Below are 25,874 nucleotides of genomic sequence, written 5' to 3' on the forward strand. Positions count from 1 at the left end.
CATTTCTACTTTGATTTTTATCATTTTTATTTCACTACTGTTTTTCATGGATCCATGATTTTTACTGTTAGTTTCATTGTACTCTTTTTTTTATCATTGTACTCTTAAGTTTTTAATGTAAGGATCTGTAACTAACTCCTTGGCATTTTTTAACTCTGTCACTTTTACTCTGTGTCAATTAAATCATTTTTAGAACCATTTGGTTAATACCTTACTTATAGGAGATACCACAACACTCCTAGTCTCTTAGTGTTATATATATATATATATATATATATATATATATATATATATATATATATATTCCTTAGCCTCTGTTGGCGCTGTACTCATTTATTTCGCTATTTGTTTTCTTTGGGGGTTGGTTAGGCCCTGTTTATGTGTACAGCTTAGGGATTATCTTAGCGCTTGGCTACAACACTCCATCTCTAAAGTCTGTTGCTCTTCCTTGGAGCCTTAACTTTGTTCTTAAAGTTTTAAAGCTGGCTCCGTTTGAGCTGTTGCATTCCATAGACATTAAGTTGTTATCTTGGAAGGTTTTGTTTCTTGTTGCTATCTCTTCTGCTTAAAGAGTCTCAGAAATCTCAGCTCTGCAGTGCGATTCCCCTCATCTTTTTCATGCCAATAAGGCCGTTCCTCGTACTAAGTTAGGTTTCCTTCCTAAGGTAGTTTCTAATAGAAATATCAATCAGGAAATTGTTGTTCCCTCTCTGTGTCCTAATTCTTCTTCCAAAGAACGTTTGTAACACAATTTGGATGCTGTACGTGCTCTTAAAAATTCTACTTACAGGAGACTTAGGGCTAGATTTATCAAAGGCTAGGCGAACTCTGTATGTGCTTCGCCTGTAACTGCGCCCCAGCTCGCCTCCGGAGAAGCGCACATGTGCGCCTGAATTTATCATAAAAATAGAGGTAACTTTGTGCAGGCGAGCAGGTGGCGTAATAATGATAAATTTTGCCTGTCGGAAACGGCATTTTCTCCCTATTTATCATAGTACATCCCTATAAATATTTACGCCACCATGTTTTGATTATTAAAAAAGTGTTTTTAAGTTAATATTTAGCTTATATTTATATTATATAATGTTTCTGTGCTGTTTTTTATATATGTTGATAATTGAAGATCGCAAAAAATAAATATATTAAAATATCGATAACTGTTGGTACCCATATGCACCAGTGGAAGCGCAAATTTCTGGCAATAACAGTCTCTTCATGGCGCTGCGCCTTTGAAAAATTAGTTAAAAGTATAAAGTACTGCATTATAATGGTGTTCGCCTCAGTCTGCGTGGCGAAATATACAACACGCAATTGAAGCCGAAATTGCAGTTCCCTATCGGCGCAAAGCAATGATAAATAAGAAACTGGGCGTATTTGTAGGTCATGCTGTTAAATTACGCCGAGTGCAAAGAACTTTACTTCAGATTTGCGCAATTATAGGCGCAGAGTGCTTTGATGAATATGACGATCAGTTTGTATGAGCTATTTTGAACGGAATTAAAGGAGAATGGCTTTGATAAATTTAGCCCTAAGGATTTTCGCAAGTCCTCTGCCCTCTTTGTTTCTCTGGGAAACGTAAAGGTCAGAAAGCTACTGCTACTACTCTTTATTTTTGGTTATGAAGTATAATTCGTTTGGCATATAAGACTACTGGACAGCAGCCTCCTGAGATAATTATGGCTCATTCCACAAGAGCAGTTTCCTCTTCTTGGGCTTTCAAAAATGAAGCTTCTGTGGAACAAATTTGCAAGGCTGCAATTTGGTCTCCTCTACATACTTTTTTGCAAACTTTACAAATTTGATACTCCTTTTTCTCCATTTTCCTTCGGTCCAATGACTGGGGGTTGTGGGTAAGGGAATGATACTTAGCAGTTTAACTGTGGTGCTCAATGCCTCCTCCTGCTGGCCAGGAGAGATATTCCCAACAGTAATTACTCAAGCCGTGGACTCACCATATCCGGAAAGAAAGACATTTATCAGGTAAGCCCCAGAGGCAGAACTTTTTTTACACATTCTGCGATGAGATATTTTTTTAATGGAAACATTTTCTGCAGGTTATTTTAAAATAAAATTCAATTTTAAATTAGGCAGTAACACTAAAGAACCAATTCAGTCGCATTGTGTTGATTAACTGGAGAATAAAGCAATTGTTAAAGTTTTACAATATATTGCAGCAGTTGAAAATTGGATTGCATATTAGCTGCAGACAAAAAATAATAATTGTAAAATGTCTCTTGAATAAATTTGTTTCCTTTTCTTTTGATTTAGCATAGAAATGTAGTAATAAAAAAGTTGCATTGCTCATAAGAATGTCATTCAGAAAACAGCTTTGCAGACTGGGAAAGGTTAGGGGGCTGAGAGCCAGTCAATACTGCATATTTGACTTTTCACTTTAAAACAGCACTTTGCAAAAAAACAAAACAAAAAAAAATACATAATTTATGTAAGAACTTACCTGATAAATTCATTTATTTCAAATTGGCAAGAGTCCATGAGCATAAGATGTGGAACTCCACGCAAGAGTCACTAGAGAGGGAGGGATAAAAATAAAAACAGCCATTTTTTGCTGAAAAAAAATAATTAATCCACAACCCAAAATATAAGTTTATTCTCATAAATGAAAAGAAAAACTTAAAACATGAGCAGAAGAATCAAACTGAAACAGCTGCCTGAAGAACTTTTCTACCAAAAACTGTTTCCGAAGAAGCAAATACATCAAAATGGTAGAATTTAGTAAATATATGCAAAGAAGACCAAGTTGCTGCTATACAAATCTGATCAACTGAAGCTTCATTCTTAAAAGCCCACAAAGTGGAGACTGATCTAGTAGAATGAGCTGTAATTCTCTGAGGCGGCGCTTGACCCGACTCCAAATAAGCTTGATGAATCAAAAGCTTTAACCACGAAGCCAAGGAAACAGCAGAAGCCTTCTGACATTTCCTAGAACCAGAAAATATAACAAATAGACTAGAAGTCTTCCTGAAATCTTTAGTAGGATTAGGACACAAGGAGGGGACAGCAATTTCTCTATTAATGTTGTTAGAATTCACAACCTTAAGTAAGAATTTAAATGAAGTCTGCAAAACTGCCTTATCCTGATGAAAAATCAGAAAAGGAGATTCACAAGAGAGAGAGGATAATTCAGAAACTCTTCTAGCAGAAGAGATGGCAAAAGAAAAAACACTTTACAAGAAAGTAGTTTAATGTCCAAAGAATGCATAGGCTCAAACGGAGGAGCCTGTAAAGCCGTCAAAACTAATTTAAGACTCCAAGGAGGAGAGATTGATCTAATGACAGGCTTGATACGAACCAAAGCCTGCACAAAACAATGAATATCAGAAAGTTTAGCAATCTTTCTGTGAAATAAAAACAGAAAGAGCAGAGATTTATCCTTTCAAGGAACTTGCAGACAAACCTTTATCCAAACCATCCTGAAGAAACTGTAAAATTCTAGGAATTCTAAAAAGAATGCCAAGCGAATTTATGAGAAGAATACCATGAAATGTAAGTCTTCTAAACTCGATAATAAATCTTTCTAGAAAAAGATTTACGAGCCTGCAACAAAGTATTAATCACTGAGTCAGAGAAACCGCTATGACTAAGCACTAAGCATTCAATTTCCATACCTTCAAATTTAATGATTTGAGATCCTGATGGAAAAATGGACCTCGAGACAGAAGGTCTGGCGTTAGTGGAAGTGGCCAAAGTTGGCAACTGGACATCCGAACAAGATCCGCATACCAAAACCTGTGAGGCCATGCTGGAGCTACCAGCAGCACAAACGATTGCTCCATGATGATTTTGGAGATCACTCTAGGAAGAAGAACTAGAGGCGGGAAAATATAAGTAGGTTGAAAACACCAAGGAAGTGTCAATGCATCCACTGCTTCCGCCTGGACCTTGACAGGTACTTGGGAAGTTTTTTGTTTAGATGAGGTACCATCAGATCTATTTCTGGAAGCCCCCACATCTGAACAATTTGAGAAAACACATCTGGATAGAGAGGCCATTCTCCCGGATGTAAAGTCTGACGACTGAGGTAATCAGCTTCCCAATTGTCTATACCTGGGATATGAACCACAGAAATTAGACAGGAGCTGGATTCTGCCCAAACAAGTATTCGAGATACTTCTTTCATAGCTTGGAGGACTGTGAGTCCCACCCTGATAATAGACATATGCCACAGTTGTGATATTGTCTGTCTGAAAACAAATGAACGGTTCTCTCTTCAACAGAGGCGAAAACTGAAGAGCCCTGAGAATCGCACGGAGTTCCAAAATATTGATTGGCAATCTCGCCTCTTGTGCTGTCAGAGATCCCCAAACAGCTCCCCAACCTGAAAGACTCGCATCTGTTGTGATCACAGTCCAGGTTGGACGGACGAAAGAGGCCCCTAAAATTATACGATGGTGATCTAACCACCATGTCAGAGAAAGTCGAACATTTGGATTTAAGGATATTAATTGTGATATCCTTGTATAATCCCTGCACCATTGGTTAAGCATACAAAGCTGGAGACGTCTCATATGAAAACGAGCAAAGGGGATTGCGTCTGATGCTGCAGTCATGAGACCTAAAACTTCCATACACATAGGTACTGAAGGGAATGACTGAGAGTGAAGGTTCCAACAGGCTGCAACCAATTTCAAACGTCTCTTGTCTGTTAGAGACAAAGTCATGGTCTTCGAAGAAACAACACTAGTTAATTTGTCTGAGATTCTGCAGAATGTAAAGACTGAGCAAGTACCAAGATATCATCCAAATAAGGAAATACCGCAATACCCCGCTCTCTGATTACAGAGAGTATGGCACCTAGAACCTTTGAAAAGATTCTTGGAGCTGTCGCTAGGCCAAAAGGAAGAGCAACAAATTGTTAATGCTTGTCTAGAAAAGAGAATCTGAGGTACTGATAGTGGTCTGGATGAATCAGAATATGAAGATATGCATCCTGTAAGTCTATTGTGGACATATAATGCCCTTGCTGAACAAAAGGCAGAATAGTCCTTATAGTCACCATTTTAAAAGTTGGTACTCTTACATATCGATTCAAAATCTTTAGATCCAGAACTGGTCTGCATGAATTTTCTTTCTTTGGGACAATGAATAGATTTGAATAAAACCCCAGACCTTGTTCCTGAAATGGAACTGGCATGATTACCCCTGATAACTCCAGGTCTGAAACACACTTCAGGAAAGCCTGAGCTTTTACTGGGTTTACCTGAATGCGTGAGAGAAAAAATCTTCTCACAGGCGGTCTTACTCTGATTCCTATTCTGTACCCCTGAGAGACAATACTCTGAATCCAATGATTTTGGACCGAATTGATCCAAACATCTTTGAAAAATTTTAATCTGCCCCCTACCAGCTGAGCTGGAGGTATAACCTCCACACGTTTACAACAAATGCACTTAGCTTTGGCAGAACTTATCAGGCTGCGACAGGATCAGATTGAGACATCTTGCAAATGTAAGAGAAAAAAAAACAACATATAAAGCAAAATTATCAATTTCCTTATATGGCAGTTTCAGGAATGGGAAAAAAATGCAAACAGCATAGCCCTCTGACACAGAAAAAGGCAGGAGGCAAAAAAGAATGGGGTATTAAATAATGAAAATATTTGGCGCCAAGCATGACGCACAACAAACAGAAAAAATATTTTTTGGCCCCAAAAACGTCCGGAAACGACACACTCGCGTCACAGATGATGCAACCTTGTGAAGGACCCGGCGTCAACTAAGACGCGTAAATGACGAATTTGCGGCAACAAACGTAACTTTGCGCAAAAAAAATCTTGCGTCAAGAATGATGCAATAAACTTTAGCATTTTGCTCCCTGGCAAGCCTAATTCTGCCCGCGAATTTGAAAATGACAGTCAATTGAAAAAAAGACTACACCCCAGGTAAGAAATACATTTTCCATAAAAAATGCATTTCCCAGACATGAAACTGACAGTCTGCAAAAGGAAATATACTGAAACCTGAATCATGGCAAATACATATATTACAATATACATAGTACAATACATATATTTAAAACTTTATATAAATACATAAAGTGCCAGACCATAGCTGAGAGTGTCTTAAGTAATAAAAACATACTTACCTGAAGACACCCATCCACATATAGCAGATAGCCAAACCAGTACTGAAACGGTTATCAGTAGAGGTAATGGTATATAAGAGTATATCGTCAATCTGAAAAGGGAGGTAGGAGATGAATCTCTACGACCGATAACAGAGAACCTATGAAATAGATCCCCGTGAGAAAACCATTGCATTCAATAGGTGATACTCCCTTCACATCCCTTTGGCATTCACTGTACTCAGAGGAAACGGGCTTCAAAAAAGCTGAGAAGCGCATATCAATGTAGAAATCTTAGCACAAACTTACTTCACCACCTCCATAGGAGGCAAAGTTTGTAAAACTGAATTGTAGGCATTTTGAGATTTGGGAAACTTTGCCCTTCCTGGTAGGATTGTATATCCCATATTTCACTAGCTCATGGACTCTTGCTAATTACATGAAAGAAATATTGTTAACCTATTATCCACAGTATTAACGGATTATGAACAGTCTGTTCTATCTAAGGGCCTGGATTTTTCACCCTCACAGGACTTTAATTTGTTTAACACTGTTCTTGACTTAAATAAATTTGTCAGAAAAATAAATGTTAATAAAGCATTTTAAAGATTAAAAAAAACACAAAAAAAAACCCCAGCACTTTGCTGTGGATGCGCTGTGTTAAGGAAAAACTTACACAGTGCTGCCAGAGCAAAGCTCTTTTTGAAGAGAACAGTCTGATGTGGAGCAGCGCTGCAAAGTTAAAGCAGTAACAGTTCCTGCATGTGCCCTGTTCTTTCTGCAGACATACTGCATTTTCTGTGATGACATCTCAGATCACTGAATGTTCTGCCGTGGGGAAGTAAGCATACATTTTTGGTTTTTATTTATAACGGATATCACATTTATATTTAAGTTAAAAAAATAAGCAAATAAATAAATACATTCTCTCTGGAATATCTTGGAGCAAACACAATGTTGTTTTTAGGTGCATTTAAAACTATAAAAAAAACTCACCAGCGACCATTCGGAAAATCATCCCACTCTTGAGTTCTGTAAATGTAACTCTTAGGTCTTGATGCCCAAAATATTGGTCGTACATCTTCCTCTCTTCTCTTTGGGTGGGCACTAACTGCCCATGGCAAAGGCCGTCTGATAATAAAATGCACAAAAAGGAGAAAAAAAAAAAAAAAAGTTTAGTTTATAATTAATTAGATCCTCTTATTAAAATCTTTGCTCTCCCTAGTGTTGTGGAGACAGAGGTTAGAAACATTTATTATGCCACAAGGAGTGAAAATGCTTTCAGAACAAACAGAGGAGATTACATATATATATACATACATACACACACACATAGAAGTTTTAATAAAAAAAAGTGTATTTTCTAAGATACATCATTACATATGTCACCATTTTATTCTATCAATGTACCTGAATAAAAGAACATTTATGCTTACCTGATAAATTTATTTCTTTTTTGACACGATGAGTCCACGGATCATCTTAATTACTAATGGGATATTCACCTCCTGGTCAGCAGCAGGAGGCAAAGAGCACCACAGAAGAGCTGTTAAATAGCTTCTCCCTTCCCTCCCACTCCAGTCATTCGACCAAAGTTAGGAAGAGAATAAGGTGCAGAGGTGTCTGAAGTTTACAATAACCCACAACCTGTCTAAAAACAAAGGGCGGGCCGTGGACTCATCGTGTCAAAAAAAAAAAAAATTATTATCAGGTAAGCATAAATTTTCTTTTCTTTTTTAAGACACGAGTCCACGGATCATCTTAATTACTAATGGGATTCAATACCCAAGCTAGAGTACACAGATGATACAGGAGGGACAAGACAGGGAACCTAAACGGAAGGCACCACTGCTTGAAGAACCTTTCTCCCAAAAGCTGCCTCAGCCGAGGCAAAAGTGTCAAATTTGTAGAACTTTGAAAAAGTGTGAAGAGAGGACCAAGTTGCAGCCTTGCAAACCTGTTCCACAGAAGCTTCGTTTTTTTAACGCCCATGAGGAAGCTACAGCCCTCGTGGAATGAGCGTAACCCTCTCGGGAGGCTGCTGTCCAACAGTCTTCAGCCAAAAAGAAAGATAAGTAGCCGTAGCTTTCTGACCCTTGCGTTTTCCTGAGAAAACCACAAACAAAGAAGAAGACTGACAACAGTCCTTAGTCGCCTGCAGGTAAAACTAAAGCACAGACCACATCAAAATTGTGCAGAAGTCTTTCCTTCTGAAAAGAAGGATTAGGACACAAGGAAGGAACAAGAATCTCCTGATTAATATTCCGATCAAAACAACCTTAGGAAGAAATCCTAATTTAGTATGTAAAAACTACCTTATCTGAATGGAAATAAGATAAGAAGACTCCAAATGTAATGCTGAGAGCTCTGACACTCTCCAAGCAGAATAAATAGCAACAATAAATAAAACTTTCCAAGATAATGACTTAATATCTAAGGAATGCATAGGCTCAAACGGAGCCCCTTGAAGAACTCTAAGAACTAAATTCCGACTCCATGGAGGAGTAACTGGTATGAACACAGGCCTGATCCTGACCAAGGCCTGACAAAATGATTGTACATCTGGGACATCTGCAAGACGTTTGTGAAATAAAATAGACAAAGACAGAGATATGACCCTTCAGGGAACTTGACGATAAACTTCTCTCGAATCCCTTTTGGAGAAAAAACAAAATTCTAGGAATCCTAACTCTACTCCATGAGTAGCCCATTGATTCCCACCAATAGAAATATTTACGCCACATCTAATGATACATTTTTCTAGTGACAGGCTTACGAACCTGAATCACGGTGTCAATGACCAAGACAGAAAAAACCTGCTTGTATAATATTAAAGGGACACTGAACCCAATTTTTTTCTCTCATGATTCAGATAGAACATGCAATTTTAAGCAACTTTCTAATTTACTCCTATTATCAAATTTTCTTCATTCATTTTCTTCATTCTCTTGGTATCTTTATTTGAACTGCAAGAATGTAAGTTTAGATGCTGGCCCATTTTTAGTGAACAACCTGGGTTGTCCTTGCTGATTAGTGGATAAATTCATCCACCAATAAAAAAAGTGCTGTCCACAGTCTGAAACAAAAAAAACTTGGATGCCTTCTTTTTCAAATGAAGATAGCAAGAGAACAAAGAAAAATTGATAATAAGAGTACATTAGAAAGTTGCTAAAAATTGCATGCTCTATCTGAATCACAAAAGAAAAAAATTGGGTTCAGTGTCCCTTTAAGCGCTCAATCTCCAAGCAGTCAGTTTCAGAGAAACCAGATGTGAGAGAAGGAGGGGCCCTTAACTAGAAGGCCCTTCCTCGATGGAAGTCTCCAAGGTGGCAGAGATGACATGTCCCCCAGATTTGCATACCAAATCCTGCGAGACTAAGCCGGTGCTATGAGGATCACCGATGCCCTCTCCTGCTTGATTCGAGCAATGACCCGAGGAAGAAAAGCAAACTGAGGAAAAAAATTGGAGAACACTTCCGGATGTAATTCCCACTCCCCGGATGAAAAGTCTGCCTGTTTAGAAAAACCGCCTCCCAGAAGTCCCCCCCTGGGATGTGGATCCCCGACAGGCAGCAAGAATGGGCCTCCGCCCACTGAATTATTTTGATACCTCTCATCGCCAAGGAATTCCTCGTTCCTCCCTGATGATTGATCTACGTCCCCGACATTATTTTGAGCGACTGGAACCTGAGAAACTGGACCAAGGCTAACTGAGGCCAGGCCAGAAGAACATTGTAGATTGCTCTCAGATCCAGAATGTTTATAGGAAAAACAGACTCTGGCTGAGTCCAAACCCTCTGAGCCCTTAGGGAGCCTCCAGACTGCTCCCCACCCTAGAAGGCTGGCGTCTGTTGTCACAATCACCCAAGATGGTCTGCAAAAACAGGTTCCCTGGAAGAGATGATCCAGAGACAACACTATTGAAGAAAATCCCTTGTCTCCTGCTCCAGTAGTATTCGAGGAGACAAATCTGTATAATCTCCGATCCATTGCCTGAGCATACTTAAAATGCAGAGGTCTGAGATGGAACCGAGCAAACAGGATAATGTCCATTGCCACCATCAGCCCGATTACCTCCATGCACTGAGCCACTGAAAGCCGAGGAGTGGACTGAATGACTAGACAAGTATCGATAAACTCTGATTTCCTGACATTCTGTCAGAAAAATCCTCATGGATATGGAATCTATTATGGTTCCCCAGAAAGTTACCCCTGAGGAACTCTTCTCCAAAATTTACCTTCCAGCGGGAAGGATAACACCATGTCTGTGTGACATCTTGCTTGCTGTAAGGATGGCGCCTGGACTAGGATGTCGTCCAGATAGAGCGCCACTGCAATGCCCCTTAACCCGAAGCACCGCCCACAGAGCTGGAAAAAACTCAGAGCTGTGGCAAGACCGAAAGGAAGAGCCACAAACTGGAAGCATTTGTCCAGAAAGGCAAACCTTAGAACTTGAGACGATTCTTGAGAATGGCACATGAAGGTACGCGTCCTTTAAATCCACTGCTGTCATAAATTGACCCTCTTAGATCAAGGGGGAATGGAACGAATAGTTTCCATCTTGAAGGACGGTACACTAAGAAATTTGTTTAGACTCCTGAGATCTAAAGGTGGTCTGAAGGTTCCCTCTTATTTGGGAACCACAAACCGATTGGGACAAAAAACCCAGACCCTGTACTCATAGTGTGACTGGAACAATCACTCCCAGGACTGAGAGGTCTCCTACGCAGTGCAAGAACGCCTCTCCTTTTATCTGATCTGCAGATAATCTTGAAAGCAGAAACCTGCCTCTGGGAGGAAAACTTTTTGAACTCTGATTTGTGTCCCTGGGACACTATTATCTATTGCCCAGGGATCCTGAACATCTCGAACACAAGCCTGAGCGAAGACGGAAAGTCTGCCCCCTACAAGACCCTGTCCTGGATCGGGGGTATGTCCTTCACACTGTGAATGATTCAACAGCAGGCTATTTTTTTTTTTTATGTTTTGAAAATCTTTAAAATTCCAAAAGATATTATTTCCGTAAAGCCAGGTCCCAACAAGGTCTTCCCCTTGTAAGAAATTGCTAAAAGCTTAGACTTGGAGCATACTAACGTAAAACAAAGTTCTGTGAGCTGGAACAGAGAAACCTGAAACCTATGCTCCCAGTTTGATAACTTGAAGGAAATAATTTGAAATAAAGGAATTAGCCAACTTGAAAGCTTTTAGCCTATCCTGGATTTTTATCCAGGGGAGTTTCTGACTTAGTAGCATCAGACAACGCATTAAACCAATATGCCGTCGCACTAGTGACGGTAGTAAATTACACAGCTGGTTGCCATTGTTAGCCCTGGTGTACATCCCTTTTCTAATTTTTGTCCATAGGACCTTTGAAAAACACAACTATCCTCTAAGGGTATCATAGTTCTCTTAGCTAAGATGAAAACTACTCCTTCCACCCTAGGGAATGTTTGTCCAGCCTCCTTAGCCAAGTCGGCTATGGAAAACATCTTTTTAAATATAGGGAATCCAGTCTTTCCATTCTATATAACTTACTGGACGCACTAGGATAGATTACACTGGTAGTGTCGGAGTTGCCAAGGGTAGCTAAAACCTCCTAAATTAACAAATGGAGGTGTTGCAAGCTAGAAAAAACTGAAAGAAAAACAACCTCAGAACAAATAAAGATATTATTCCATCTGAGTCTGGGAATTCTCTCTCAGGTAATCCCGAAGTATCTTCCTCTATCAGGTAACAGGGAAGAACCATTCGGAATAGTAACTACTAAGTCAACCATTTTCTATTGACCTAAATAATTGAAAATAATTCCTCTAATAATAATGTTTTCTACCTCGTGGGAAAACCTATAATGAATGAAACGCAAAGTAACTCCAAGTGGAGTGTTAGAGGAAGCGCAGGGCACTGCATGTGGGCCATAACAATTAGTGGGACACTTATAGGAGAAATTTGTGGCACAGATTGACCATGGTCAACAGACTCCCAAACAGCAAAAAGCCTTAGAAGGAGTAGGTTCAGAAAAGAGAAAAAAATTTTTGATAAAAATTGACACACAAAAAAACGTTACTGTCTTTTTAAATTTAAAAAGTAACTAATTTTTTGTGAGCTCCTGTTCCATCCTAAGACACAATTGATGGATTAAACCAATAACAGTTGAAATTCTTTTAATAAAGATCAACAAATAAAAAAACGTTACCGTCTCTTTAACTTTTAAAACTGTAACTTTTTATCTTTGTGTGCAGAACTACTTAGATTGGCACGCAAATATTTTACTTACATCTAAGTTAAATCTTGCTGAGGTGCCCTTCTAATACTCCTTAACCTTTGTAACTTCATGTCTTAGATCCTAAACAGATTCGGAGCGCAGCTGTAGCGCTATCCAGACCCACATAGTGAAAACACTGAGTACTAAAAGCTCTACCTTCCGATGAACGGAAGAAAAGAAGCGAGTGCAGCCTAATTTGGCCTCCAACATAGCTCCACCCCTTGTGGGCGTGATAACACGCATCTCAGAGTTTCCCTTATAGTAAAAACTAGAGATTGTACATTGTGCCTCCCAGAAAATGGCGCCAAACATAACCCTGCCCTTCTTAAGCGTAACAATACACGCTCTCCCGGTCGCCTTTATTATCTTAGAGATAGGATACCGGGGGATAACTGAAACCCTGGGGCAAATAGTAATACCGAAAGTTAGGTATAAAATAAGTGCATTACATATAAAAATGATACAGGCGATTTACCAGCGACCAAATAATAATAAGTGGTTTAGCCCTCTCTGTTATTGGACATTTCTCCTGAGCCCCTTTGTATTCAAGTTCGGTTCAAGTGCCCCCAGAAAGCCACTCTCCTCAACCCCTGTGCCTGCTATTAACATGCTGTTACAGGACCCTCCTTAATAAATATATAGGAGATATATGTCCCAGTAAAGTGCTATACTTCCTTTGTCCTGAATCCTTTTCTTGCTTCAGACCCAGAATAAAAAAAGTCAGCACTTACCTTTGAAATCTGCCCGACAGCAGGGCAGCTCAGCAGGTTTAAGAGGTCCTCTCCCTCCCATAGCCCTGTGGATAAAGATAAAGCCTGAGTCATCTTACTTAGGCGATCAGGATAAGGGCAGCATAAGTGTATGGGAGGCACAGTGAGAATTATGTCCCACAAGTTCCCATTGCTCTAAAGCCACCAAAGCCCCACTGTAGAGACTGATATGGACTACGGCTACACCCTAGGAAAAAGCAGCACAATCTTGCACTACTTTAAAAATAATAAACTCTTGATTGAAGAATCTAATCTAACACCTCACTTTACCTCTTCCTATCACTAACGTAGGCAAAGAGAATGACTGGAGTGGGAGGGAAGGGAGGAGCTATTTAACAGCTCTGCTGTGGTTCTCTTTGCCTCCTCCTGCTGACCAGGAGGTAAATATCCCATTAGTAATTAAGATGATCCGTGGACTCGTGTCTTAAAAAAAGAAAACAAGAAGCAACAATTCTACAGCAAGCGTTATGTTACCTACCTTGGATCTTCCTTCCACATTCCAAGTCGTTTTAGCACATCGATTGTCGCCACTTCACGGTTAAGTGTATAAAAGTGTAGCCCATGCACAAGACCACTGTCAAGCAGCTCCTTACACATGGACACGGCCAGGTCAATACCATAATTCCTAATGGCTGCATCATTATCCTTGATTGGTTCTATCACATCCGTTATTTCTTGTGGAACCTCCAGTTTGGAGAGTTTTACCAACTGACGCAAGGAACAGTAGCCCTAATAAAACACACAAGTATAAAATGTCATATGATATAAACGTAGGCAATTTGTCAGTTGTAAAATCAGCACATTTATCTCTCTGACTTCAGAGCTACAGGAAGTGCATAACCATAACAGATAATGCTCAATCTCCTCTGCCCTTCCTGTTCTTGCACTTTGCTGAACTACATGAGATACCGGAGGCAGAGAAACATGAGGAGGAGAATAAAGGGAGAGATACAAAAATATATGTGGCGGAAACAATATGTACAAAGGGAGGACACATAAAGCGGGTAGGGGCTAAACTGTTGAGGTTCTCCAAAAGAACAGGAAAGGTGCACGTATGGGATATTAGCTGGGACATGTTTGTACTGAAATAGTAAACTTCCCTGAACTTGTAACATTTTGGGATGTCATGTGTGTACAAAATCTTCAGACTATTATTCCAGCAATACATGAGCTTCTGTTTCTCTTTAAGATAAAGTTTTTTTTTTTTTTTAGTTACATTTTAGTCAAAAGCATGTTAAGGTGAAATAGTCTTATACAATTATAAAGTATAATGATGTTTGCATACAGAAAGAGAAGCGCTCTAACAGGAACGTACAGCAGCTCAGAAGCTTGTTCTATGGCGAGTTACAGCACTTCTATTTCTGTATATATATGTATATCTATTTGTATATAGAAGTATAATTATCTTTGCATACAGAAAGAGAAGCGCTCTAACAGGAACGTACAGAAGCTCAGTAGCTTGTTCTATGGCGAGTTACAGCACTTCTATTTCTGTATATATATATATGTATATCTATTTGTATATAGAAGTATAATTATCTTTGCATACAGAAAGAGAAGCGCTCTAACAGGAACGTACAGAAGCTCAGTAGCTTGTTCTATGGCGAGTTACAGCACTTCTATTTCTGTATATATATGTATATCTATTTGTATATAGAAGTATAATTATCTTTGCATACAGAAAGAGAAGCACTCTACCAGGAACGAACAGCTCAGTAGCTTGTTCTATGGCGAGTTACCATCTAACTAGAGTGCTTCTATTTCTGTATATACAAGTACAATTATGGTGCCAGGACCGAGAAAGTTGATCACGCTGGGAGATTTTTTGTATCTACTACCTTCTGAGTTATAGGTCTTTGAATATTTCACCTGTTGAATGTACCTGGATTGGAAAAATTCCTGGAAGAACCGGGCAAGTGATACCAATATCTCTGCAGTCCTTTAAAAAGGTGAGGAACGCATTTGCTCGGAAGAAGAGTTGCGTTATGATGAAATCAGCGCCAGCATCCACCTTGTCTTTTAGATAACGCAGGTCTTGTTCATAATTTTCTGCCTCCGGGTGGCCTTTAGGGTAACCTGAACAGAATAAAACATCCAAATGTAGGCTATGAAGAACCCAACGAGCTGTGGCTACTAGAATCCCTCTTCTGGCTCCTTCATTTGTAACCTATTCTGCATGTGTTTGTAATAAAATTCATTGGAGATAGAGAAGGAGAGAGATACAGTATATATATATATATATATATATATATATATATATATATATATATATATATATATATATATATATATATATACACACACACACACACACACAGAGCCCCAGTGGTGGGCACAGGCACACAGAGCCTGTATCCCAGTGGGACAAACAGAGCCTGTATCCCAGTGGTGGGCACAGAAACACAGAGCCAATATCCCAGTGGTGGGCACAGACACATAGAGCCAATATCCCTGTGGTGGGCACAGATACACAGAGCTAATATCCCCCGTGGTGGGCACAGATACACAGAGCTAATATACTAGTGGTGAGCACAGATACAGAGAGCTAATATCCCCGTGGTGGGCGCAGATACACAGAGGTTGCCTGTAGGACGTGGTACTTGTCTTTTTTAGACACAGATATGATTTTGTGCAGGTTGATGAATCTCGATAAAATGTTGAGCTTGTAGGTGCACCGGGATAAAACGTATTGAAATGAGTTTAATTTATAGCAGCCAGAAAAACGGATTTTGAAAAAACATCAATATAAAATATAGGGTTATTCATTTGACAAACCCATAAGCAAATAAAATATCTACAAAACTTAAAATTATGCTTACCAGATAATTTTCTTTTCTTCTGTACGGGGAGAGTCCACAGCTGCATTAATTACTTTTGGGAAATACAGAACCTGGCCACCAGGAGGAGGCAGACACACCCCAGCCAAAGGCTTAAATACCCCCCCCCCCCCCACCACTTCCCTCATCCCCCAGTTATTCTGCCAAGGGAGCAAGGAACAGTAGGAGAAATATCAGGGTGAAAAAAAGGTGCCAGAAGAATGAATAAAAAAAAAAAAAATTTATGCTTACCTGATAAATTTGTTTCTTTTTAGACACGATGAGTCCACGGATTTCATCCTTACTTATGGGATATCGCCTCCTGGTCAGCAGCAGGCGGCAAAGAGCACCACAGCAGAGCTGTATATATAGCTCCTCCCTTCCCTCCCACTCCAGTCATTCGACCGAAGTTAGGAAGAGAAAGGAAAAGCTAAGGTGCAGAGGTGACTGAAGTTTAACCAAAAATAAAAACCTGTCTCAAATAACAGGGTGGGCCGTGGACTCATCGTGTCTAAAAAGAAACAAATTTATCAGGTAAGCATAAAATTTCTTTTCTTTTTAAAGACACGCTGAGTCCACAGATTTCATCCTTACTTGTGGGATACAATACCAAAGCTATAGTACACGGATGAAAAGGGGGGGACAAGACAGGGAACCTAAACGGAAGGCACCACTGCTTGAAGAACCTTTCTCCCAAAAACAGCATCAGCCGAGGCAAAAGTATCAAATTTGTAAAATTTAGAAAAAGTGTGAAGAGAAGACCAAGTTGCAGCCTTGCAAATCTGCTCAACAGATGCATAATTTTTGAATGCTGGAAGCATTTTTGAATGCTGTTGCTAGGAAGCAACAGCCCTAGTGGAATGAGCCGTAATCTTTTCAGGAGGCCGCTGTCCAGCATTCTCATATGCAAAGCGGATGATACTCTTCAGCCAAAAGGAAAGAGAGGTAGCCGTAGCTTTCTGACCCCTACGTTTCCCGAAAAAACAACAAATAAAGAAGACAATTGATGAAAATCTTTAGTCGCTTGTAAGTAAAATTTCAATGCACGGACTACGTCCAAATTGTGCAGCAGACGTTACTTCTGAGAAGAAGGATTAGGACACAAGGAAGGAACAAAAATCTCCTGATTAATGTTCCTGTCTGAAACAACTTTAGGAAGAAAACCAAGTTTAATACGCAACACCACCTTATCCGCATGAAAAATAATGTAAGGGGAATTATATTGCAATGGCGAAAGCTCAGATACTCTTCGAGCAGAAGATATAGCAACAAGAAATAAAACTTTCCAAGACAATAACTTAATATCTATGGAATGCATAGGTTCAAACGGAACCCCCTGAAGAACCTTAAGAACTAAATTCAAACTCCAAGGAGGAGCAATTGGTCTAAACACAGGCCTGAGTCTAGTCAGAGCCTGACAAAAAGATTGAACGTCTGGAACATCTGCCAGACGCTTATGCAAAAAAAAAGATAAAGCAGAGATCTGTCCTTTTAGGGAACCCGCTGATAACCCCTTCTCCAATCCTTCTTGGAGAAAAGACAAAATCCTAGGAATCCTAACCCTACTCCATGAGTAGCCCTTGGACTCACAGCAATAATGATATTTACGCCATATCTTATGGTAAATCTTCCTAGTGACAGGCTTACATGCCTGAATCAAAGTATCTATGACTGAATCAGAAAAACCTCGCTTGGCTAAAATTAAGCGTTCAATCTCTAAGCAGTCAGCTGCAGAGAAACTCGATTCGGGTGATGGAAGGGGCCCTGAATGAGAAGGTCCTTCCTCAATGGAAGCTTCCACAGTGGCAGAGATGACATGTCCACCAGATCGACATACCAAATCCTGCGAGGCCACACAGGAGCAATGAGGATCACAGATGCCCTCTCCTGTTTGATTCAAGCAATCACCCGGGGAAGGAGAGCAAATGGGGGGGGGGGGGAATACATATGCTAGGCTGAAAGACCAAGGAACTGCCAAAGCGTCTATCAGCTCGGCCTGGGGATCCCTGGACCCGTATCTCGGAAGCTTGGAATTCTGACGAGACGCCATAAGATCCAACTCCGGCGAACCCCCATCTGAGAATCAGGCTGGAAAATACTTTCGGATGAATCTCCCACTCTCCCGGATGAAAGGTCTGCCTGCTCAGAAAGTCCGCTTCCCAGTTTTCCACCCCTGGGATGTGGATCACCGACAGATGGCAAGAGCGAGTCACCGCCCACTGAATTATTTTGGCTACCTGGGTCATCGCCAAGGAACTCCTGGTTCCTCCCTGATGATTGATGTAAGCCACTGTCGTTATGTTGTCCGATTGGAATCTGATGAATTGGGCCAAGGCCAACTGAGGCCAGAAGTGCATTGAATATCGCCCTCAGCTCTAGAATGTTGATGGGATGGAGAGACTCTGCCTGAGTCCATACTCCCTGAGCCCTTAAAGAGCCCCAGACTGCTCACCACCCCAAAAGGCTGGCATTCGTTGTCACAATCACCCATGAAGGTCTGCGAAAGCATGTCCCCTGGGATAGATGATCCAGAGAAGATAACCACAGAAGAAAGTCCCTCGTCTCCTGATCTAGGGTTATTCGAGGAGACAAATCTGTATAATCTCCATTAAATACACTGCGTTCCTCTGGATCTCACTAATATACTACCTTCTTAGCTTACTCAATTAAAACGTTATCCCCTCAAAAAACGTTCAAATCACTAAAATTGGAAAAAAGCATTTATAGAGTAGCGCCCCAACTATACTCAGGGCTGAAGGTTAAATAAAAGCACATTTAAGTAAACCACATATACATTCAGTTATAATTTATTTTATCTAAAATAAAATGACCAAAAATCCCAAAAGACAAATACTTATTTCAAACCTCTGTGTATACAAAGTATTTATTGAAGCAAGATATGTACCACCTAAAAAAGTTAAAAATCAATCCTAAACAAATAATCCTAAACAAACAATTTATCTAATAACAACAGTTGTGGCCACAACTTTCAAAAAAATATATTGTATGATAAAATCGAGTGATTTTGTTTCCAAACTCTGATCCTTTATAGGCAGTAATAGGACTCTCATAAATGTCCTGATTAGTTCACAGTGTGAAATTCTCCTTTTTGGAAATTATAAGGATACTATGTTCTCAATAATAGTATAGTGTTGTTAAATAGTTTCAATTGGATATATACACACACCGGGTAGCGTCACTCTAGCCGTTAGGTTTTCACAGTCAGTTTTTAGATCTCAGAACCAATCAGCTATTAGTATTTGGACAACTCCCTTATTTGAATTTCAAATGCCGGTTAGCAATTTTGCAAAGTTATAACAAATGTCACACTATTTCTCAGTGTTCGTGCAAAAAAATAAGTGTTCTCCTTTGTATCCAAACAGTCTCTTTTTACCCTTCACTTTCTAACCGCTTTAACTTGCAGAAGGGAAAACGCTCTTACCTCGTCTGTGTCTCCTGTTTTTCTTAGGCGGCTTCTTAATTCAAGCCTTACCTGGACACTTTGAGCGATTCTCTGCAGTTACTGGGTATCGTGAATTTGTAGTCCTGACAGCTGCAGCTTGTCTTTGCGATATGCTCCTGTTAGTGGGTAATGTTTCCCCTCCTTACAGTAGTTCAATTTCTTCCAATGTTGTAGTAATCAATTCAGAGAGCAGAGTTGTAATCCTTCCTTCACTTCTACGCGTTTCAGCATCCCTTAGATGCCTTTATCAAGATGAAAGGAAGTTGGCTCTGATCCACCTTTTATTTCCGCTCATTAAAGGGATAGGTTTCCTTATTCTTAAAGGGATAATCATTTCTAGAACAATTGCATTCTTTGTTTTTAGAGTGCCTATATTCTCTTACTGCCATCTCTTATTTTAAGAGTTTGTTACACTAAAAGTTATTGTAAAAAATTAAATAGTCTAAATATTCATTATTAAAAGTTAAAATATAAAATAAAATAGGAGTTAAAATTACTACTACTACTAATAATAATAATCCAAAAGTTTCATACAATCAAAATAAAAAAGAACTCATTGTTATCTAAGCTAAATAGTGAAATATAATTATATTGTGGTAACAAATATTATAAGATAAATTCTATATTATATTTACATAATAAAGGAATCATAGGGCGGTATATTTTTTAAAATGTATATAAAATCAATTCTTTCGTATTATCTAAAAACACTTCATCACATTGGATTGCAACACTATTACATTAATTTAACAAATATTTTAACAAAGACTATACGTTAAATTTTATATCATATTTTCATTATAGAGGAATCATAGGGTGGTTTATTTTTAAATGTATTTAAAATTAATTCATACATATTATTAGTTATCTAAAAATTCTTCATCACATAGGATTTCAACGCTATTATAAAAATTAAATGTTCAAACTATAAGATTATTGTAATGTCTAAAATATCCAAATCATTTTAATATCTCAATTAGCTAAAATATCTAAAGTATCTAAAACGTCCAGATTATAAAATATATCCATCTAAAATCGTGGTTATATTCATCAAATAAATGGGTTCAAATCCAATTCAGCGTTTAGGCCATTTGGAGTTAGGGTATTAAAATTAAAGATCAATTCAGCTTCAGTAAGGAGGAGGGTATTAGTTATGTTCCCCCCTCTATGCAGATTTCCTTTTTTTAGGCCCCAATATTTTAACCCTTTAGTACTCTGATTATGACAGTCCTTAAAGTGTTTGGATAGCAAGTGATCCTCAAAACCCCATTCAATATTAAGTAGGTGTTGTCTTATCCTGTCCCTTAATGGGCGACTAGTTTGACCTATATATTGTTTTTCGCATGGACATTGGATTATGTACACCATATTGTTGTCAGTGCATCTTAGAATCTCTTTGATATTAAATTTAAAATTGGAGTGGCTGGCTTGTACACTCTTAGTTTTCTTGCTAAACTTGCAGGCCTTGCAGTTCAAGCAAGGGAAGAAACCTTCTAGTTTTTGACCTGTTAGAGTGGTATCCCTCTTATTCCCTTTCTTTTGGCAAAATTCACTTGGGGACAATAAGTTTTTTAAGGATTTCGCTTTTTTATGTATTATTTGTGTTTTTTCGCTAATTTGGTCACAGAGTAAGGGATCTTTCTTAACCAAGTACCAATGCTTATTTAAAATGTTCTTAATTAACTTATGGTCAGAGCTAAAACTAGTGATAAAAGCTGTGTCTTTGATGGGGATTTCTTGACCCTTATTCCTATTAGACTTAGTTTTAGGTTTTAAGAGTTGTTTCCTATCTTTTTGTTCTACCTCTAACATTGCTGTTTCTATACTTATTTCGTCGTATCCTCGTTCCATAAATTTTTCTTTCAGAACTTTAGCTTGTTCTTTGTATATTGCTATATCTGTGCAATTTTTTCTTAGTCGCAAGAATTGGCCCTTAGGGATATTCATTTTCCATAAATCCAGATGACAACTTTGGAAGTGGATATAGTTATTTGCATCTACTTCCTTGAAAAAAGTTTTTGTTAAGATTTGGTTTTGTTCTATATAAATATGGATGTCTAAAAAATTAATTTTGTTATTACTTAATTCATGTGTGAAAGTTAAACCCCATGTGTTTTTATTTAAATCTTGTATAAATAAATCGAGAAGTTCTTCGCCCCCTTTCCATATAATAAAAATGTCATCTATGTATCTTTTAAACATGATTAGATTATTGTTCCAATGAGATTGCAAGATATTCTCCAATTCAAAGAGGCCCCTAAAAATATTCGCATAACTTGGTGCGAATTTAGTACCCATTGCTGTGCCTTTTGTTTGGATAAAAAATTCCCCATTAAAATTGAAATAATTATTGTTCAAGATAAAATCAATACATTGTAATATAAAATCCGCCTGTACTGTTGGAATATCCTTATCATTATGTAAAAAATGTTTAACTGCTCCTAAACCTAAACTATGGATTATGTTTGTGTACAAGGAATTTACATCGCAAGTTGCGAGGATATATTCCTCCTTCCACACTATATCACCTAATAGATTTAGGAAATGTGTTGAGTCTTTAATATGAGAGGGTAATGTAACTACATATTTTTGCAGGAAACTATCTACATATGCTGACATGTTAGAGGTTAATGAGTTAATACCCGATACTATCGGCCTACCTGGTGGATCTGAAAGTGACTTGTGAATTTTTGGCAAATAATAAAAGATTGGAGTTTTTGGATATAAATTATTTAAAAAACTAAATTCCTTATCATTAAGTATAATCTCCATTCCACTGCCTGAGCATGCTCAGTTGCAGAGGCTTGAGGTGAAACTGAGCAAACGGAATGATGTCCATTGCCGCTACCATCAATCCAATGACATCCATGCACTGAGCCACTGACGGCCAAGGATTGGACTGAAGGGCTCGACATGTATTCAGGATCTTTAACCTTCTGACCTCCGTCAGAAAAATTTGCATGGATAGAGAGTCGATTAGAGTTCCCAAGAAGGGTACCTTTGTCTGCAGGATTAACAAACTCTTTTCCAGATCTATCCTTCCTGAGAACTCACGGGTGGAAGGTATAACAATGTCGGTATGGGACTTTGCTAGTTGATGAGAGGACGTCTGGATCAGAATATCGTCCAGATAAGATGCCACCGCAATGCCCCGCGATTTTAGAACCGCCAGCAGAGACCCCAGAACCTTTGTGAAAATTCTGGGCGCCGTGGCCAGACCAAAAGGGAGAGCCACAAACTGAAAATCTTTGTCCAGAAAGGCAAACCTCAGAAACTTGCGATGATCTGCGTGTATAGGAACATGAAGATATGCATCCTTTAGATCCACTGTCGTCATAAATTGACCCTCCTGGATCAATGGAAGAATGGTACGAATAGTTTCCATCTTGAATGATGCAACTCTGAGAAACTTGTTTAGACTTTTGAGGTCTAAAATAGGTCTGAACGTTTTCTTTTTTTGGGGAACTACAAACAGATTTGAATAAAACCCCTGTCCCTGTTTTGGAACGGGACAGATTACTCCCATGGAGGAAATGTCTCCTACACAACGTAAGAACGCCTCTCTTTTTATCTGGTCTGCAGATAATCGTGAAAGAAGAAACATTACTCTGGGGGAAGAATTTCTGAACTCCAATTTGTATCCCTGAGACACTATTTCTAGTGTCCAGGGATCCTGAACATCTCTTATCCAAGCCTGGATGAAGAGGGAACGTCTGCCCCCTACTAGATCCGGTCCCGGATCGGGGGCCGACCCTTCATGCCGACTTGGAAGCAGCAGCAGGCTTCTTGGATTGTTTACCCTTGTTCCAAGACTGGTTGGGTCTCCAAGTGGACTTGGTTTGTGAATAGTTCCCTTCCTGTTTAGAGGAAGAGGAAGGGGGGATTCCCTTGAAATTTCGAAAGGAACGAAAATTACTCTGTCGACCTCTCTGTTTGGATTTTTTATCCTGAGGGAGGAGATGACCCTTGCCTTCCGTGATGTCAGAAATAATTTCCTTCAAGTCAGGTCCGAACAGGGTCTTCCCCTTGTAAGGAATAGCCAAAAGTTTAGACTTGGATGACACATCCGCAGACCAAGACTTCAACCATAAGGCTCTGCGTGCTAAGATGGAAAAGCCAGAATTCTTAGCCGCCAATTTAGTAATCTGCAGAGAAGCTTTAATCCGACCCTGTATCTCTTCCAAAGGAGTCTCAGTCTTAAGAGACTCTTCCAGAGCATCAAACCAATAAGCAGCCACACAGGCAACGAACAATGCAAGCCGCTGGTTGCAATAGGAATCCCTGGTGAAGGTAAATCTTCTTAAGGAGACCCTCTAACTTCTTATCCATAGGGTCCTTGAAAGCACAACTATCTTCGATAGGAATAGTAGTCTGTTTGGCCAGGGTAGAAATAGCTCCCTCTACTTTAGGGACCGTCTGCCAAGAGTCCCTAATAGCGTCAGCTAGAGGGTAAATCTTTTTAAAAACGGGAGAAGGAGAGAAGGGAATGCCTGGTCTCTCCCATTCCTTCGCAATAATCTCTGAAGTCCTCTTTGGAACTGGAAAAACATCAGAGTAAGAAGGAACTTCCAAGTATCTGTCCAACTTACTCAATTTCTCTGGAGGAACCACTACTGAGTCACAATCATCCAAAGTCACCAACACCTCCCTCAGTTATAGGCGGAGGTGCTCAAGCTTAAACCTGAAAGAAACCACTTCAGAATCAGTCAGGGGTAAGGCACTCCCTGAGTCAGAAAGTTCACCTTCAGATAGGACCTTCGTACCCTCCAACTTAGAACCCCGGGATGGTACGTCCGCCATCATAGTATCAGAGGCTGCATTGTCTACGTAGTTGTCCCTTCTTGTACGCTTGCCGTGCGATATGGGAAAGGCAGATAAAGCATCAGCTGCAGTTATGTCCTCTACACTTGCTATGTCCTTTCACCAATTTCTGCAGCAATCACGTTAAATACATGGCACCGCTTGAGTGGGCGTTAAGGGCTGTGACGCTTGGGGAGATAGCTGCGGCATACTCTGCATCTCATCTGTAGACTCCTGAGAAGCATCCGCCTTGGGCAGTTTTATAAAAAAAAATAAAAAAAAAAAAAAAAAAAATTGTTCTCTATAGTGTAAAGCCCTCTCAATGCACGAGGGACAAAAAGGAACAGGAGGTTCCACAGTGGCATCCAAACACATGGAACATGTAACATTCTGGATATCATCCGAATCCATGATAGCAAAAAATCAAGAAAATATTGGTCTTGGCTCCTTTAAATCATATAAACTCTCAAGTTATGGCCAAATATACACAATGAATATAAGCACTAACTAAATACTTGTCAATACATTTGAACATGACAAGATACTGTACCTTTAAGAAATAAACGTCTAACAATTTTACTGCACTGCTAATCAGTTAGAGAATATCAATATAAAGCGTTTTTAACAAAGAAAAACACACCTCCTCGCCTCAACAGATCTGCTGAGGCGCCTAACTGCCCCCACGGTCCACCGACCACTCTTAGGCAAAATTCCAGATCGAGTCCCAGAACGCCCAAGACCGCCTGCTTAGTTTGCAACCATGCGGTCGTGGCGTCACTTGCGATGAGAATTACAGACAGTCGGGACTCCGAAACACTAATCGCTGCACGGTTTCACAGTCCCAAGCACGCCAAAGTAAGCCCGCCCTTCGTGGGCGTCGCGTAAGCTATCCGACTAAGGTTGCATAAGGCAAGCCGTAATCGCCGGTCAGTTCACCCATAAACACACAGCCGTGAACCGGAGTCTCTTTGCAAAGCTCTGGTAAAACATACCCCCAGCGTCTGCCCCCAGTACACATAAACAGTGACCGGTAGGGGAGCCTTAAATGTAAGAGCCTATGTCCCCCAATAAATTACAGTCCCAGTTATAACTGAAATCATAGTGTCGGTTGTCATGGCCACATGAAAACCCCACACGCTGTTCAATAGGAAAAGCCCATGTTTCCGAACAGATTAGAAGTGCACAGTCATTTCTGAGATACTATGTGGCCCAGAAAAATAAAGGACTGCACTTACCTCTATGCTGAGCGACAGCATGACAAGTCTCACAGGATCAAGAGGTCTTCTCCCTCCTGCAGTTCTGTGGACACAGAAAGGGCCTTGGTTAATATCTGCTAAGACCATCATCAGAAGGGCAGCTCTCAGTATGGGAGGCGCAGTGAGAGGTTAGTCCCACCAGTTCCCATTGCTTTAAGGCCATCTGTAGCTCTACTCTAGAGGCTGACAAGGAATACGGCTACACCCTATAATAAAATAGCACTCACTGGTACCATTTTAAAAATAATAAACTCTTGATTGAAGAATCTAAACTAACACCTCACTTTACCTCTTCCTATCACTAACACAGGCAAAAGGAATGACTGGAGTGGGAGGGAAGGGAGGATATATATGATATATAGATATATATATATATATATATATATATATATATATATATATAAATATATATATAAAAATAAATAT

The 25,874-nt window shown here is 39.5% G+C and overlaps 1 protein-coding gene across 1 annotated transcript in view; it reads right to left on the reverse strand.

The window, feature by feature from the left end:
• MTHFR (methylenetetrahydrofolate reductase) overlaps window positions 1–25,874 on the reverse strand; it is a 109,480-nt gene that overhangs the window by 40,886 nt on the left and 42,720 nt on the right. The window contains exons 5-7 of the mRNA XM_053691465.1: window positions 14,996–15,189; window positions 13,592–13,842; window positions 7,078–7,212 (exon numbers count right to left, since the gene is read on the reverse strand). Of these exons, the coding sequence (XP_053547440.1) occupies window positions 7,078–7,212; window positions 13,592–13,842; window positions 14,996–15,189 (580 nt within the window). The remainder of the gene's footprint in view (window positions 1–7,077; window positions 7,213–13,591; window positions 13,843–14,995; window positions 15,190–25,874) is intronic.

The sequence above is a fragment of the Bombina bombina genome, chromosome 8 (genome assembly GCF_027579735.1).
Source record: "Bombina bombina isolate aBomBom1 chromosome 8, aBomBom1.pri, whole genome shotgun sequence".
NCBI classification, from domain to species: domain Eukaryota; kingdom Metazoa; phylum Chordata; class Amphibia; order Anura; family Bombinatoridae; genus Bombina; species Bombina bombina.